This window comes from Muscardinus avellanarius (assembly GCF_963383645.1).
Source record: "Muscardinus avellanarius genome assembly, chromosome: 4".
Lineage (NCBI taxonomy): Eukaryota > Metazoa > Chordata > Mammalia > Rodentia > Gliridae > Muscardinus > Muscardinus avellanarius.
In genome coordinates this window covers 103,121,892-103,140,214 of record NC_137789.1, presented here as the reverse complement: position 1 = coordinate 103,140,214, position 18,323 = coordinate 103,121,892, and the positions used below count along the sequence as shown (strand labels likewise).

Genomic DNA, 18,323 nt, shown 5'->3' with positions numbered 1-18,323 from the left:
GCCTCTTAACTTCCTGCCTGTCCCTACCTCACAACTTCCTGTTCCTCACAGCCTCGCTACTTCCTGTCCCTCCCTGGCTCAAAACTTCCTGTTCCTCTTAGCCTCACCTGTCCCTATTTGCTTTTCAATTTTTTCTCTGCTACCCACCATTCATCTTAGATCTCACTCCTTCTAAGACTCCCGCTTTTGTCTCCAAACTCTCTATCTCCTTTAATCATTTATTCTACCAATAGTTTCTTCTCTAATGTTTTCACTGCCCCATTTTTTTTTTTTTTTTTTTGGCTGCCTCTTCACTCTCAAACTACAATCGAACTTAAGTCTCTTCCATCTTAAACATAAAACCAAAGACTGTGACTCCTTCCCCTTTATTTTCTAATCTCATAATTGGGATTTTATAGCTACGTTTATTATTAAGATGAACCTGTACTTTTTTACTTCCCACACTGTCCTTTTGTTTTCATTGTTGTGGTATCATAAGCTCATAGGGAGTGCACCTGTCTTCTGTTTCCTGCAATAGTTCTTAAGTCCAGGATGACCTATTTCCTGACTAAAGAATTTCCATATAAAGCTTCTAGGCCTGGAGTTTCCTTATGAACGTGGTTTGTTGTATAGGTTTTTTATATAGAAATATAGATTTCTTTTATTTTTTAGATTTCTTATTGGTGCATTGCAATGACATATAGTAGTGGGATTAATTGGGATATATTCATACATGCACATTATATGATTTAGTCAATTTCATTCACCAGTACTTTCCTTTTTCCTGACTCAAACCAGTGATTCTGCTTATTTGATGGTTATAGAATTGTTTGAGTCATTTTTATATCTTTTTGAATAAGCTTTGAAACTGTAAGTTTTCTAGGAGAATATTTAAATGAGCCAAATTTCCTAACTCATTGTCACAAAGTTTCCAATCTTATTTTCTTTTTTTTTTTATTGGTGCACTGTATTCATACATCATAGTGGGATACAAACTTTTGTAGACATACATGCACACATCGCCCAGTCAGCCCCCACCCGATCCCCACCCCATTTTCTCCCCATCCCTCCCTCCCATGCTTGGCTTAGTGGTTGACATCTAGTATTATAGCAATTTATCAAAAATTAAAAATGATAATCTCACATAACAGTTTCATTTGTCTGATACCAAGCTTTTGATGACTAAAAGATAACATTTCAATATTTCTTTTTACTTTCTTTCTTACCAGAGAATATTTTTTTCTATTTTTTTAGGTGAAACTATCATATATTTATATATTTATTTTTCAGAAAAAAACTCTATCCTAATGTGGAATATGGACTCTAGATACCCAAAACGATCTTGAAAAAGAACAAAGCTAGAAGATATATATTTTCTGATTTCAAACCATATAAAGCTACAATAATTGAAACAGTGTAGTACTGTTCTAAAGGCAGATATATAAACCATTTTAGTTAAATAAAAGCCTAGAGCTAAATTCTTCCCTATATTGTCAAGTTATTTTTGACAAGGTTTCAATGAACATTTGGTGGTAGAAATAATAATATTTTAACTAAATATTGTTGAAACATAATAATTACATGGAAAAGAATAAAGTTGGACCCTCACCTAATCCCATATACAAATATTAACTCAAAATAGATAAAAGACCTAAATATAAATCTTACGACTATAAACTTTTAGGAGAAAATCTGGGTCATAAAACCTCACAACACTGAAATTGGCAGTGATTTCTTGGATATGATTTCAATGGCACAGGCAACAGAAGAGTATACAAACTCCCTAAAAAATAAAAAAAAATTGTATATCCAAAGACAATGTAAACAGAGTTAACAGTTACTAATAGAATGGGATAAAATATTTCCAAATGCTATATCTGAAGGTATATTAATATTCCAACTAGAAATCCTAAAAATTAACAACAATAAAGGCAAACAATACCATTTAGAGATAGGTAAAAGACTAACATAAGTAATGAATCTCCACAGATAACCAATCTTAGTTGACTGTTGGATGGAAACTCTTGTTTCTCTGGTTCTGGTGTGTGTTACCTATTTCTTCTTTGTAGTTAATCTCTTTGAGTATTTTCTCTAGTGCTGGTTTTGAAGACAAAAATTCCTTCAGTTTCTGTTTGTCATGGAAGCTTCTTATTTCTCCATCTAATTTGATAGAAAGTTTTGCTGGGTAGGAAATTTTTGGCTGGAAGTTGTTTTCTTTCAGAGTTTGGACTATGTTACTCCAAGCCCTTCTGGCTCTCATGACTTGGTTTGGGAAGTCTGGAGTGATTCTAATTGGCTTGCCTCTGAATGTCACTTGGCCCTTTGTTTTTGCTGCCTTTAAGATTCTCTGCTTGGCTTCCACATTGGTCATTTTGACAATTATGTGGCGTGGGGATCCTCTTCTCCGATCCTGTCTAAAGGGAGTTCTATAAGTTTCCTGGACCTGTGTATCAACCTCTTGCTCTATGTTTGGAAAATTTTCTGCTATTACTTCCTTGAAGAGATTGTTGATCCCTTTGGTTTCACTTTCTTTTCCCTCCTCTATTCCAATTATTCTTAGGTTAGCTCTCTTAAAATGGGCCCATATTTCTTCAATATCAGATTCCTGCTGTCGGATATTTTTTCCTAGATTAGAAACTATGCGTTCATTTTTGGAATGATCATCTTCTAAGAGCGAGATTCTGTTCTCCATGTGTTCTAATCGGTTGTTTGTGCTTTGAATTGAGGCCTTTACTTCATTAATTGCATCCTTTATCTCTTTTTGGCTCTCTCTGAGTTCTTTTCGAAGCACCTCTATTATTTCTACAGTTATTTTCCTGATTTGATCTTCTAGAAATCTCTGATTTTCTGTTTTATCGGGTTCTGATGTTGTGGGGTTGTGGGCATTCATTGCTCCAGTGTTATTCCTCTTTCCCATGATTTCAGAAGTTTGTGCCTTCTCTGGGTTCTTCCCTTGGGTCACTATGACTTCCCTTAAGGTGTTCTGGATCTCGAGTCAGTAGTATCTCAGACCCCACTACTCCTTTACTGGGTTGTATCATAGAGTCTCCGACCCAGAGAGTCGATAGAGGCTGCTTTAGACTGTGGGGGGTGCCAGGTTGCACGTTCTCCTATGGTGTGATATCTCTGCCACTGCCCCTCCCCCACTGGGTCAAGTCCCAGGGAGTACAGTACTGGGATTTCTCCTCTGTGGCCCGCAATTTGATTCACTGTTCTTGAGTTCGCAGATGTAGCTGTACTAGATTCGGTGAATTCTCTGCTGCTGCCGCCAGTGGCAATATGGCTCTGCTGCTACGCCCTCGCCCGTGAGGCTGGCATATTTCTTGTTGGTTTTGATTTCCACTCTGAATCTCTGCGGCGTGTGCTGAGCTCAGCCACTGGGAGCTTTAGATTTTACCTGTGGTGAGAAATCCCGCCTGGCTGTTCTGCAGCGGCTCACCTCGGCTTGCTGTAGCCATCCGGTGAATTTGCCGCTGCCGCCGGCAGTATGGCGCTGCTGCCGCGTCCTCGGGCGTGAGGCCAGTGTATCTCCTCTGTGGCTCTGAGCTCTGTTCTCAGTCCGCTTTCTCTCTGGAGCCTGGTGATTTTTTTGTTTCTCTAGTGATGGTGTTTTCTGGCTATGAAAGGCGCTGATTTTGTGGTAATGGAGATTGGTTGTTAGCGGGGCTCTTAAGCCCCGCTTTTCTCGGTCGCCATCTTCCCGTAAGTCTCCAATCTTATTTTCATGTCACCTAATTTCTCCTTCTTCTGTAGTAGTTCCTTCTTTTTCTTCCTAAGATTTTTATTTGCCCCTTCTTTTTCTCTTCTATTTTTATTTTATTTTTTATTTATTTTTATTTTTTGCAGTACTGGGATGGAACCCAGGGGCTTTTTATACCTCTGGGCTATACTCCCAGACTTATTTTATTTGGAAACAGGGTCTCACTAAGTTGCTGAGAGCCTCACTAAGTAGCTGAGGCTGGCTCTGAACCTGTGTGATCCTCCTGTCTCAGCCTCCCAAGAGCTGGGATTACAAGCGTGCACCACCACCCGTGGCTGTTTGTTTATTTTTGATGTTGGGAATGGAAGCCAGGGTCTCATGCAGGCTAAGCAAATGCTCTACATCTCCAGATCTTAGCCAATCTCAGCAGGGATCTGTCTATTTTATGAGAACCAGAGTTGGCTTTTGGTTCTCCTTTGTGTGGATGTTTTTGTTTTGTTTTGTTTCCTATTTTTCTCGTTGATGTTCTCATCTTTAGTTTTTCCTTCCTCTTCTTCTCAGTTTCATTTTTGTTTGTTTGTTTGGTCACTAAAATCTTTTGAACTAGAAGCTCCATTCATTAATTTTTAAATGTTTTCTTTTTTCTGATATGCACATTGGTGACTTTAAGTTTCTCTGTTATCCCTGCTTTCAGCAGCAAAGCCATCATGTTTGGATACATAGTTTCCCTTACCATTCAATTTTTTTTTTTTTTTTTTTTTTTTGCAGGTCTTGGGATGGAACCCAGGGGCATTCGACCTCCAAGCTACAGCCCCTGCCCTATTTTTTATTCTTTATTTTGAAGCTGGGTCTCACTGAGTTGCAGAGGGCCCCACTAAGTAGCTGAGGCTGGCCGCAAACTGTGATGCTCAGGTCTCAGCCTCCCAAATGCTGGTATTACAAGCGTGCGCCACCACGCCCGGCTTTACCATTCAATTCTAAGCCACTCTAACTTGACTTACAGTTTCTTCATTGATCCCCCTCTTCATTCTACCACAGTTTCCTCAGTTTAGATTTCAAAACCTCCCACTTAGATTTTTACAACCATCTTCTGACAATCTCCCTGCCTTGGGTTCTTGCCACCAGAGTGGCAACTTCTAACATGCCATTCTTCCGTTAACACCACTAGATATCAGCAGTTTGGCAAAACTTATCCAGACCTAAAAATTGTTTGTAAAGGTTTTGTCCTCATCATTCAACTTTGCTAATGTCATCCAAGGACATGTTTTTAAATTGTGGAAAAAATATATGCATAAGAGTGTTGTCTAGGGGCATAAAATAACAAAATATAGGAATGATCTAAAAATCTGACAATAAAGCCAGGCGTGGTGGTGCACGCTTGTAATCCCAGCATTCGGGAGGCTGAGACCTGGAGGATCACGGTTCGCGGACAGCCTCAGCTACTTAGTGAGGCCCTCTGCAACTCAGTGAGACCCGGTTTCAAAATAAAGAATAAAAAATAGGGCAGGGGGTGTAGCTCGGAGGTAGAATGCCCCTGGGTTTCATCCCCAGACCTACAAAAATAAATAAATAAATAAAAATCTGGCAATAGAGGAGTGGTTGGAGAAGCCAGAAACTCTCTACATGACAGAATATTACTCTGGCCTCAGAACAGTTTAATAAAAATGTTAATGTAAATGTTCTGTATGTGAACAAGGCAGGACTCAATATCTATAGTACGATCATGACTATGACTATACCTCTATTATGACTATGGTTACATATATATGATATGACTATATATATAATAATGTCATGGTTTGGAAATAAAATGATGCCCCCAACCCCTGAAGTCAACCAACCTCATGGACTGAAGACACCCATGTTGGAGATGAGACTTGGGAAGGGTCCGCAGGGGGTGTTTGGGACAGTGTGTTCCCAGTCCAGCTGCTACAGCTTCCTGTTCCTCTTCTCCCCTGCCCTCTCTTTCTCTGTTCCCCACCATCATGCCCTGAGGACCTGCTGCCCTAGCTCCTGCTTGGAAGTTGGTCTAACATGGACTGAAATCTCCAGAACTATCAGCAAATGCACATTTCTTCCTCTAAGTTTTGTATGTCAGGTATTTGGGCCAAAGCATGAGAAGGCCAACTGAAACACACACACACACACACACACACACACACACACACACAAAACACATCCAAATCTTAATAGTTAAAGGTGTTTTGGAAATAGGAGAGGTTTTCTCCCACTTGTCTGTAATGTAAAAACATCCTTTAATAAACATGTAATTTTTTCAATGAACAAAGAATTGGTTATAAAATCCTCCTATGGATCTTCACATGGATAGGTAACCACACTATCTGCCATTAGCACCTTTTCCATCCTGTCTCCCTCCCCCTCCAGCCTCATCCCTGCCTGCACCTGACACAAGCTAGCAGGTATCCACCAACTCACTCCCTCTCAGATCCTCAGATCACCGTGGTTGCTTTCATACCCATGCATTTGCAAATATCATAAACTCTACCTAGGAAGACTTTCTCTATTGGATTCTGCAAGATTCATCCCCAGAGCCCTATCCCTAAACCACCTCTGCTTTCTCACTCCCTTTCCCCAGAGGCCCTTCAGTGTCACTTCACACACTGCAGTGTCATCCTGGCTGCATCCTGGGTCCATGTGGTGTGGGGAGAGGCCGGGGCTGGGCATCACGCTGTGCCCAGGACATGGCTGCTACCTCGGGCCAGTGGGCACTCAGTAAATGATGCTGCCTCATCCATGGGCTGGTAACACCCAAGCAGGTTCTGTGTAATGCTTTTCACATATCCTTGGATGTTCCTGTCAGCACCTCTCAAGTCATCCTTGTAAAAGATTACTGGGAAACCACAAAGCACCATCTTAAGGGATTAGGATACTTTTTTAAACCCTCATATGTATAGCCGGGCGTGGTGGCGCATGCTTGTAATCCCCACGCTTGGGAGGCAGAGACAGGAGGATCGCGCAGGTTTGAAGCTAGCTGTGCGCGCTGGCTTAGGAGACCCTGTTCCCAAATAAAAATGTAAAAATAGGTCTGGGAGTGTAGCCCGGAGATAGAAGGGCTTCCAGGATCCTCAGTACCACCAAAAAAACAAATAAATAAAATAAAGCCTCATATGTATATGCATATGGTACTTTACAGATTTCAAACCCTACCCTAGCTACTACCTGCTTTAAATTTTCACAACAGCTTGGGAAGAAGAGATGACGTTCTCCATTTCACACTTAAGAAGAAAAGGGCTCAGAAACGTCAGAAAACTTTCCCAAGGCAACACAGCCCAGAATTGGCAGGATTTAGCTATAAAGCAGAGCCTCTACACTCCAAAGCTTTTGTAGTTTTCTCTCTTACTGCATCATGACTATGGAGGAATCTGATGGGTTTTGAGGGAACTCCAGAACGTCTTACTGTATTTTACCATCACACATCCCCAAAGGCCTAAGGGCCAGTCTGTGACTGACCTCGAAATTGCAGAGAATGTGCTGGAAGACACCCATGTTGGTAACAGCAGATGATCTGAAGCCCAGCTCTGCAGTACCAGCAACTGAGAGGATCAGCTGAAAGATGCGATGGTTTAGAAGAGACGCCTTTTTCCGCAGGAGAAATGCCATGATCTAAAAAAGTTAAAACACAAAGCAGCATTCTCACAAGGGCACCATCAGAACCCTTCCCCCGGCACATTGAGTCAGTCTGGTCTGTAACCTACTGTCTGGATCTGCCTTTGTTCCCATGTTCTCCGAAGAAAATCCTTCAGCTTCTGTGGCCACTGTCCTTTTAATGTCCACTTTCCACATGACTGGACCTATCAGTGGGACCCCGCTTCTCCCTGAATCTTTCCTTTGTGTTTTCCAAGTGGCACTCTCTCCCGGTTTTCTCCTTCATTTCTCGGTTCTCTCTCTCATTCTATTTTACTGGATTCTTTACATGCATAACTATCCTACAGATGTTGAAGCATCACCAGAAATCCTGCAGCTGCCCGTGAACCCGGTTACACCTGGTCTTGCTCAGGCTGCAGCTACCAGAGGTAGCAAAAGCTAGCAAGGTGCAGGCATCCATTCCAGAGCAGAAAGGCACTGGGATCCCAAAGATGCATTCGTAGCCCAAACCCATCTCAGAGACCAGAAAGATGAAGCCCACCAAACCACACCTCCCTGCTGACATCAGTCACATGAAACTCAGGTTTGCCAGCCTCCCACTGGCACCCAGGTCCTTGTCCATCTCACTGGGATTCGCAGCTCCTCTCCTGCACTGCTCAAGTCCCTCCTTCCTGTTCTGACACAGCCCACTTTCTCTCCCTGTCCTTCTCTTTAACATGCTGTTGGAGAGCCTTGCTTGTAATTGGCAAATGCACACTATCTTTTCAGACTCTTCTGGTCACTTTTTTCACATATCTATAATAGGATAGTTCTTTTCTCCTCGGCCCTCAGGCCTAATTATGATGGCTGCAAATTGCTTAGAAAAATCCACTTTCTGCGGTTCCAGAGTCGGCCAAGCCGAAAGTCTCTGGGCTGTCTTGGCTTTCTGATGATGCACACAGGTCTTCAGACAGGATTCTCAGCCCCCTAAGATGTTCAGAGTCCCTGCCTTTCCTCCCAGACTGTCTCAGGGCAAGCAGTTACTTGGGGGCAGTATCCATGTCTCATCAGACTTTATCAACTGTGAATAGCAGAGACAATCTCAGCAAGCATCTGTGCAGCAGTTCAGTGCTATGGGTGCTCTTCTGAGCTCAGCATGGGTGTTATCACTTACAGTCATCACAATTACACACAGCGGGTGCAGTTCTTCCCATTTCACACACAAGGGAACTGAGGCAGGAAAAGATTAAGAACTAAAAGCAGCTAACAGTTCTGGAGCACTTATTCTGGGCTGGACATGATTCTAAGCTCTTCACTTGTGTGAAATCATGCAATGCTCACTGCAGCCCTAATGCAGAAAGGTGAGGAAACTGATTATTCACACCAGAGCGTGAATAATTCTTCTAAGGTCAAGTAACAAACTAAAGGAGGCAAATTTCAACTCTGCCAGTCCAGCTATGTGGCCTGGGATGTGAGCCATTGTGCTAGACTCAAAGGGAGGGGACCACAAATGATTCTTGAATCTGTCAATAAAAGTTCCAGAAGCTAAGCCAGGCATGGTGGTTGACGCTTGTAATTCCAGCATTCCAGAAGCTGAGACTGAAGGATCATGATTCACAGACAGCCTCAGCTACTTAGTGAGGCCCTCTGCAACTTAATGAGACCCTGTTTCAAAATAAAGAATAGAAGACAGGCAGGGGGTGTAGCTCAATGGTTGAATGCCCCTTGGTTCTATCCCCAGACCCGCAAAAAAAAAAAAAAAAAAAAAAAAAAAAAAAAGTTCCAGAAGCTATAGACATAAAAGCATCCCCAACTCAAACAGAGCTCCTCTCAGGCTGGTTGTCATCTGCCTTCTTCCGCTGATGACACCAGTCTCAGGACCTGGAGGCTTTCGGCTGCCCTTATCTAAAAGTCACCCTATAGGAAACATCACTAGTACAGGTGATACTTGTCCCCACTGCTCAAGATGACAGCTTTTGAGAAGTTCCAGGCTCAGCAGGAGGGTGGGATTACCTGGTAGCCACAGATGTGCTGCATCAGGCGGTCACACATGGCATTACTGGTCAGAACCGAGTGCAGGACTTTCACAGCCGCGTACATGGTGTGGTCATCTCTTGCTAAGGAGATGAGACCCAGGAGGATGCTGGGCCCACCAATGAAGTCCAGGCTGCTGGCAGCAGGGCTGGAGTGAAACACTCTCACCCCTGTGTGGGACAAGGGGACATTCCATCAGAACTGCATAGCTTCCCTACAATGCAGAGTCCCTGGCAGCATGCACAATGGAGGGGCCCATGTCACTCTCTGTGCACAGCCAGAGAGGCCTACACTGAGACAGGCTTGGAGGAAAAATAGGAGCCCTGAAAGTCATAGATGGCTGAGGGATCCTGCATGGAGGCCTGTCTGTATCATCAGAAGGTCAAAACAGTTTTGGCAGCCTCTGTCTCAAATTCAGAGTGCCAGGTGAACTGGATGCCCTCTGTCTTCTGGTTGCTCTGACAACCTCTGGTTCCTCTGTCCTCTGGATCCTGCTGGACTACACCCTTGCACTGCCTGGCTGCTTTGTTCTTGTCCCATTCATGGTGACAAAAACTATAACCATTGCCTGTGCTCAAAAGCTCCACTGTACTCGTTAGACAGGCTCTGACTGTAGATAGATGTCTGCCTGGTTACTAGCTAAGCTCACTACCAAACAGCAGATGCAGCAAGGTATAGGGATATTTATGCTCTCTGGAAGTTTATTCCCAACTCTGGCCTTCCCCATCCTCCCTCTCCATTGTGCTACATTTTGTCTACCCCTCCAGAATCCTAGGGTGCATAGTCCTTCTTCCTAAAGAGCACTATTAAAGGGTTGCTGCCCGACCTACCTAATTGGCCCACAGCAACAGCTCCAAGGGTCCGAAGAGCACCAGAGAGGTGTCCAGCACAATTTCGCAGCAAGAATATGGGTGTGGTATTGTCACGAGACGAAATGTTCATCTAGAGAAATTGGCAGCAATTAATCCTAAGAAACTCCTGGAAAAGAAGGAGCATCGTTCATGAGCTCCTAGAGGATAGGTACCCCAAGGCCTGGCCAGGTGTTGGCACTCCATAAGTAATGATAAGTGAATGCATATGGTTGGACTGATTTTGAGAGACCAAAGCAAAAATGTGGTTCCTCCTCTCCTGCTCCGAGGCTGTGGTCTAAGTAAGTGAGCAGCTTTAGTAATAGAATCTGTACCCATCCCATATGTCTACAGTGAGGGCATCAGGACAGGAAGGACTCAAGGAAAACTTCAGGTGAACAACATTACCAAGGAAGGGCTGCTTCCTGCTCAGTCTAGGGTTGCCCAGGCTCTACAAAGCCTGACTTCTGGTAATTGTACAGGGGCATGAAAACCGGAGTCTTCCAGGCACAGTGGTACACACTTGTAGTCCCAGTACTTGGAAGATTGAGACAGGAGGATTGCAGGTTTGAAACCAGCCTCAGTAATTTAGCAAGACCCTGTTTAAGACCCTGTTTCAAATTAAAAGAAAAAAAGTAAATGACTAGAGGTGTAGCTCAATGGTAGACTGTTCCTGGGTTCAATCCACAGAACCAAGGGAAAAATAAAAAAAAGACAAGAGTCCTGGTTCCCTCCATTAAAAGACGCATTGTGCAGTAAGGCATAGCTTTAGTGTTTAGTAGGGCATAGTTCTGACACTCCTACTGTGGGGGGCCCTAAGTTCATGAAAACAAAGAGAACCAAAACAAATCAGCTAAAACTTACGAGCCCTAAAAGCAAAATATATCTTTATGCAGGAATTGGGCAGTAGCAAATCCAATGGCACCTTCATTTATACATTTGCTTACTATTTTACAAGTTTACTGTTTAACAAATCAGCCAGGCATAGTGGTGCATGCCTCTAATTCCAGTACTTGGGAGACTGAAACAGTAGGATTGCAGGTTCAAGGCCACTTTCAGCAACTTAGAGAGGCCCTCTTCAACTTAGAAATACTCTTGTTTCAAGATTAAAAAAATAAGTAAATAAACAGGGCTGGGGTATAGCTCAAACTTAGAATGTCTCTGGGTTCAATTCTTAGTACCCTAATTAAAAATAAAACATAAAAATTAAAATTAAAAAATCATAGCAATTTTAAAAAAGAAAAAAAAATCAGTAACATTGGTGAGCTAGTAGTGTCCAAAAGGAGGATCGGTAGTTTTTCTCTCTGTCTCAGCAATATCCAAAAGACTCCATTTGTTCTTGCTCCACCAGGCAGAGCACCCACTTTATTTTCTGAGAAATTATAAAGAAGAGGTTTAGCCCTGGGGATGCTAACAGAAAGGGAAGCATAGGATATTTTAACACATTTTGAAGAGTGTGGATGCACGCATCTATTCATCTGCACACAGACCAACACGAATCGGTGTTTGCTTACACACTAGAAGCCAAAGCAAGCCATGAAATCAAGACTCCAACATGGAACTGCAAGTAAAGTCAGCAGGTGTACCTCCTTGGCAATCAGGCGGCTGTCGACTTCATTGTAGGCGTTTCTGATGTCTACTACACTGGTGAGGCAGGAGCTGGCTACATGAAGACTGAAGGAAATCTTTTCCTCTGCCACAAGGGCTGCAGCTTCACTGTCCAAGTCCTCTCCTGTAGCAACACATCCTCTCAATCAGTTCTAGTCTTTACAGAGAAGGAACTTGATCTTTGGACAATTAAATACCTACTGCCACGTGGCAAAGTAGTCCTGAAGAGGCTGTTCACAAGCTTTTATATTACATTTTTTGCATGTTGTTTGTGTTTTTTGCATGTTTTCCCCCTATCTGTTGTGCTTCTCCAACACAATAATGCTCTAGAGAAAACTACAATATTAACCCTTCTAGAAAACAAAGATACTCCAGGTGTGGAATCGCCAGAGCTTATAACATCTACAAACAAGAGTTGTTATGTTTTCTTTACTATGTGGTAGCAAGAAAGGAAATAGGAAGTATAAACTTCTTTAAATAAGGCAGAGAAAGACCTATGGAGCAATGGGATGGGAGTGGGAGAAGGTGTTAGAGAGAAGAGGAGGGAGGATTGAAGAATAAAACAGCTCAAAAAATACAATAGCTTCTGACATGCTGGTGCATGCCTGAAACCCAAGTATATGGGAGGCTGAAACAGGAGGATCATGGTTCAAGGCCCACCTCATCAATTTCATCAGTTAGTGAGACACTTAGCAACCTAGCAAGAACCCTGTTTCAAAACAAAATTTTTTTAAGAGCTGAGAATATAGCTCAGAGGTAGAATGCCTCTGGGTTCAATCTCCACTAACACACACACACACACACACACACACACACACACACACACACACACCAGCAATGTATAAAGATATTACTGCCAATCTTACAAACGACCAATTTATTATTTACTACCAATTTCACTTATGGGGAAAAAGGAAGGAAAGTGGGTGGAATATGGAGGGAAATATACTAAGAGCTTTGTACGTGTATATTCTTTAATCACACTGAACCTCACTATGATGCATAATTCCAATGCAGTAATCACATAATAAAGCATCTATCAAGTCTATAACCTTGCTTACCTAAGACCATCCTGAAAGTGATGAAAAAAAACAGTATAAAAAACAGTAGTATAAAAAACAGTAGTAGGCTGAGCTGACATGCCCGAGATTCTCAGTGAGCCACATGGTCGTGGCAGACATCTCACTAGGAATTAGCACCCTGGTCCCTGGTTTACAAGAGCAACGTGCTGCTAAAGAAGTGTGGTATGAATATAGAGAAAGCAAAACTTTGGCTCTGAACCTGACCTCATCCCACTGCTCTCAGCAATGCCATTTGCCACAGGAAATAAAGTTCAAAGAAGACTTGGGCCTGGAGACAGAAACCCAAGGCCTTCATCCACAGAGGCATGCATCATTCTTCCCAGATGGGAACTGACCCCCTTGACATGACAGAGAACAGAGCTATGCTCCCTGCTTGAACAGCCAGCAATCAATACGGAAAATGTGGATGTTTTGTCTGCCTGTTTAATAATTGAAGACGACGGTATACTTTAGTTAAAAAGCTTCTTCATTAAAAGGAATATAACCTATTTATCTCCTTCTCTTCTCTCTTTCTTTGCTGCTGGTATTACCCACCCACCCACTTCCATTAGGTACTTTGGAACTTAAATCTAAAGGATATTGTCATTTCCTTTTCTATGACATTTTCTGTTGGGCTGTAAATACATAATGATCCAATGAATGACAGAGGTCTTCCTTAGTGATTGACCTGTGCTGAGTTTATTCTTTATAAATATGCTATAAATAACTGGATGTCCACTTAAAAACTAATATCAGCAAAAGCATTATAAATCAAAACACTCCATACCTTGAGCATGCACAGCCTGGAAGTTGCCACAATATCTTGGGCCAAGTTTGATAATAACTTCCAGAGTATCCATTGATATAGCTTCTTCAAAGAGGTATGTAGGGCCAAGACGCCAGATTAACAAAGACTTTTGCTTCCAAATTCGAGGAGTTCCAATATATCCATAAACATCCACAAATGAAGAAGGGTCCATTGAAAGGAAAGGTCCGGGTAAGGCCTGAATGTACAACATCTGTTAAAATGTAAAAGATGCAAAATTATGGGAAATACACACAATGGAATTCTACTCGGCTATAAAGAACAAAATCATGTCATTCGCAAGAAGATGGAAAGACCTGGAGAACATTATGTTAAGTGAGATCAGCCAAGCACAGAAAGAGACAGGATATATGTTTTCTCTAATATGCCCAAACTAGGGACTATTAGAAACACCAAAGGGGCTCCAGACAAATGGAGGGAAAACCTCAGCAAAGCTGAAATAGAAGGATAGAAGATGAAGAAGGCTGAGGTTGATTAATGGAGAAGCTACATCCGAATATATGTAAAAGTATGAATGTAGCATGGTTAACCTGGACACTCATTGTTAGGAGGCAGGGGAGAGAAAGCAGGAGGGGAGAGGGCACCAAGCACAGTCTGGCTGTATGCCATTTTCAATATAATCCACATTAAAAAAATATAAATAAATAAATAAATAATGTAAATGATGGAGGAATAGTGGTTAATGTCAAAATTAATCAAATAAATGTATGGTGATATGACATGATGAACCTCATTCTCATTCCAAAATAAAACTTTATTTTATGTAAAAGATATAGGATATAACTCTCAAATCTGAGAACCATTCATCAAAACAACCTATAGAATGCAGATGGGAGTAAAAAAGAAAAAAAAGAAAAAAACGGATGCTACCTTTGGAAACAAATTCAGTAAGAAACAAAGAGACACAGAAGTTCACCTTTCTCTTCCCAGTCATTCCACTAAGAACTTAAGTATTCACTATTGGCACATTAATGTTTTATGAACTAACAATAATTATAGCCAACCTCTTAAAGAAGTAAAAATAAAATTGTCTTCATTTGCATATGACAAGTCCATGTAAAAATTCTCAATGAATCTTTTTTAACTTCCTAGAACTAATAAGCTCATCAAGGTCACCAGATATGCAAACAATGCACAAAAATTAATTGTATATGTATACATTAACAATGAACAAACAAAAACTAAAATTAATGACAATGACATTTACAATTGTTCAAAAGAAAATGATATGCTTAATAAAACTTTTACAGGTCTAGCCCCCTGTCCTACTTTCTGCCCTGGTTCTGTGAACTTCAGTTCTTTCCTTCTTTCTTTCTTCTTTCTTTCTTTCTTCCTTCCTTTCTTTCTTTCTTTCTTTTCTTTCTTTCTTTCTTTCTTTCTTTCTTTCTTTCTTTCTTTCTTTCTTTCTTTCTTTCTTCTTCTCTTGTTTTTTGTGTGTGTGGTCCTGAGGATGGAACTCAGGGACATTCTACCTCCTAGCTACATCCCTATCCCTATTTTTTATTCTTTGTTTTGAAACAGGGTCTCACTAAATTGCAGAGGGCCTCACTAAGTAGCTGAGGCTGTCTTTGAACCTGCAATCCTCTCGTCTCAGCCTCCTAAATGCTGGGATTATAAGCATGTGCCACCAGGCCCAGCTCTTCAATTCATTTTTCTAAAGATGTCTTTTTTATTTCTGACCTCAGCCAATATCTTGGACAGCAAGGGGGCCTTGTAAGATACCAAACCGCCTACTGAAAGAAAACACAGACCTGAAGGAAAGCCACACTAGGGTTGTCGGGCCAGGAGGCATGGGTGTGGGCCGAGCACAACTTAGAGAAAAAGCAGCTCACCTTGGCTGAGCCAATGACCTGTCCATCCAGATAGGTAGAAACTGTACAGTTTCTTTTCATTTCCTTGGTGACAACCACAGCCAGATGGTGCCACTGGCCACAAGCCAGCATCTGGCCACACCTGACCTGGAGCTGGCGTCCCCCACAGGGTTCACACTCATCCTCGGGTTCCATGGCGTCTAAAAGAGAACAGAACACCATCACGCTGCAACCGCTCTGTGCTGTGGAGGGCGATATCCCGGGTCAACCCACGTGGCCTTGTACATGAGGAGCCACGGCCTAGCCCTCTTCTCTTAAAAATGAAAGCATCAACAGCCACGGCCATCATCCCTGGAGTTCTGATCACGCCAGACACTAGCTTAAACACCATTATATGTACTAACCCACTTAATTTTCACAAGAAAGCTAGTTATATCATTGTTTCATTTTACCACATAAAGACACAGAGAGCTCAGGTAACAAGCCCCAGGACTCACAACCAGGATTCAAGCCCAAGACTCAGGCTCTGGCCAGAGTCTGCCCATATTAGGCTGGCTCCACAGTGGCTTCCATGTGCAGGCCAAGTCCTGAGAAGTACAGGGGATAGGTAGCCTTGGCGTGGGCTGAGGCCAGCAGCCATGCTTTGGGTCTTCCACATGCTATGTAACAGTGACTCTCAGAACACACAGAGGAACTGGCAACCCAGATATACTGGGCTTGGTCTTCTCAGGCAAGGAGCTTGGAGGACAAGGCTGAGGTCCAAAGGGCAGAGCCAGGACTGGCCACCAGCACCTACTGGAGGAGGGTCAGGCACCCAAGAGGCCAGGACCACCAGCCTGCTGTGCTGAGCATTGGCCAACCCTCTGCATTTGGGGCTGAGCATTTTTGGTCATGTCTAAGGCTGCTTCAACTCCAGTTAGGCTATGTGTATTCTTCACAAACCTTGCTCAGGAGCTGATGCAGCTTGTGTTCCAGTGAGACAAAGCCCAGAGACCCACCCATGACCACTCTGCCAGGTCAGGACTGTGTTTCTGGAAAACCACTGAGCATAACTTTTGCTTTGTTTTGTGTTTTTGGAATTGGCATTGAACCCAGGGGAATCCTACTGCTAAGATACACCACAGCCCTTTTTACTTTTTACTTTTGAAACAGAATCTGGCTATGTTGCTGAAAGTCTTACTAAATCGCTGAGGCTAGCCTTCAACCTATGATTCTCCTGTCTCAGCCTTCTGAGCGCTAGGATTGCAGGCATTTAACACTGCGCCTGGTTCACTAAACATAATTCTGAAGCTGTGCCAAAGGCTGGGATCTTGTATATCTAGTAACCACAGTCCTAGAGCCAAGGCCATAGTGGGATCCAACAAATATTTGTTTAGACCTTCCACCAGGTGTGGAACTCGGGGAGTAATTTTAAAAGATGAGGAAGAAAAGGAGGTCACCAGACTTCTAAGCATGCCCATGTCGAGAGCTACAAACTCAGCCTCCTGCACCCCAGCTGTCTGCAAAAGCAGCATATGATCTCAGTGCCTTACCCAGGGGCTGGAACTCCTTCTCTTCTGTGGACACAACCAAGGAGAGGTCATCTGGGCAGAGGCTGATGGAGAAGCAGATGAAGGGCTGTTCGGTCCTGGCCAGGTGGTGCACTAGGGTTAGGAGGCGCAGGGGGTGGCCCTCCATGACAGAAGCCTGGCGGCTGATTAGGAACCAGCAGGAGAAAGTCAGGCCCCCGGGCGGAGGGAACGGTCTGGCAGCTCCTGGGGTCAGAACACAAGCACAGCTTTAGCCTCTGTGCTGCTAAAGAGCAAGTTTACACTTGCTGGGCTCTGCCTGGTGTCTGGTGCCCACTCTATGCCTCGCCCAACTCTTGCCTACCTCATCTCAACTCCATGAAGCAGAGGATTATAGCCTCACTATAATAGCAGGAAGAGGAGGCTCGCTGGAAATAAGTAATCTCGTGCCAGAACTTGAGCCTCAGTCCTCCAAGCCTCTTCAATCCCATCCTCCCTCATCACTCCATACTGCCTTACTAAGGAGCGGAGAAGCCACCATTGCCCCTGTTCTTTGTCACCATTTAGACCCCTGGCCAGCTGATCTAAAGCCAGGCTTTGTGTTTGCTGCAATAGAGGATGCTGGCCTAGTTCAGCTGAGCCTTGGTCAAAGAAGTGGCATGCTCTGGGGAAGTGCAGCTCCCTCCCATCTTGTAACAGAGGTAGCAGTAGTAGAGTGCCTGTCCTCCTTGCTGAACAGGCAGAATCAGCAGCCGTGGCTGCACACTGAGTACTACACTCATGTGGAAAGAGGTTTGCCCCACACCGATGGACCAAGAAAGCAATGCTCTCAGCACACAGAACCCAGTTCTCCTAACAGCAGAATCTGGGCTCAGGCTGCAAGGGCACTTGCACTGTCCTGTCCAGTGGGTTTCCAGCTGAGTGCAGTGCTGTGCAAAACATGTCCAGGCCCTGGTCTCATCCCACAGGAGCCACAATACAAGGACTGGTCCAGAAAATACATTCCTCTCCAGAGAGAGCTGAAAGGGGGTCATGTGTCCATCTCGATCTGCACAGGTACCAGCACAATGAATCAAACCCAGGCTCAGCAACCCAAGTCACCCACTCAATGTTTTAGCACTAAGACAGCCCCTAGCCATGGACTAAGCCCTTGGGGTGCACAGTGAACAGTATACTTGTTTTTAGAAAGGCATAAGCATCTCAGTAGCTAAAGCATGACTCAAGCCAGGTGTGGTGGTGCTTGCCTATAACCCAGTACTTGGGAGGCTGAGACAGGAGGATTGCAGTTTCAAGATCAGCCTTGGCAACTTAGGGAGAACCTATTTCAAAATAAAAAAGGGCTACGGGTGCAGCTCAGAAATAT

At 43.3% G+C, this 18,323-nt stretch overlaps 1 protein-coding gene across 1 annotated transcript in view; it reads right to left on the bottom strand.

Moving 5' to 3' along the window:
• Positions 1-18,323, bottom strand: part of WDFY4 (WDFY family member 4) — a gene marked incomplete at both ends in the record, with an annotated part of 274,912 nt that overhangs the window by 177,870 nt on the left and 78,719 nt on the right. Inside the window, 7 exons of the mRNA XM_080694795.1 lie at positions 7,151-7,303; positions 9,278-9,468; positions 10,129-10,240; positions 11,733-11,878; positions 13,603-13,834; positions 15,474-15,652; positions 16,985-17,206. Coding sequence (XP_080550921.1) covers positions 7,151-7,303; positions 9,278-9,468; positions 10,129-10,240; positions 11,733-11,878; positions 13,603-13,834; positions 15,474-15,652; positions 16,985-17,206 — 1,235 coding nt within the window. The remainder of the gene's footprint in view (positions 1-7,150; positions 7,304-9,277; positions 9,469-10,128; positions 10,241-11,732; positions 11,879-13,602; positions 13,835-15,473; positions 15,653-16,984; positions 17,207-18,323) is intronic.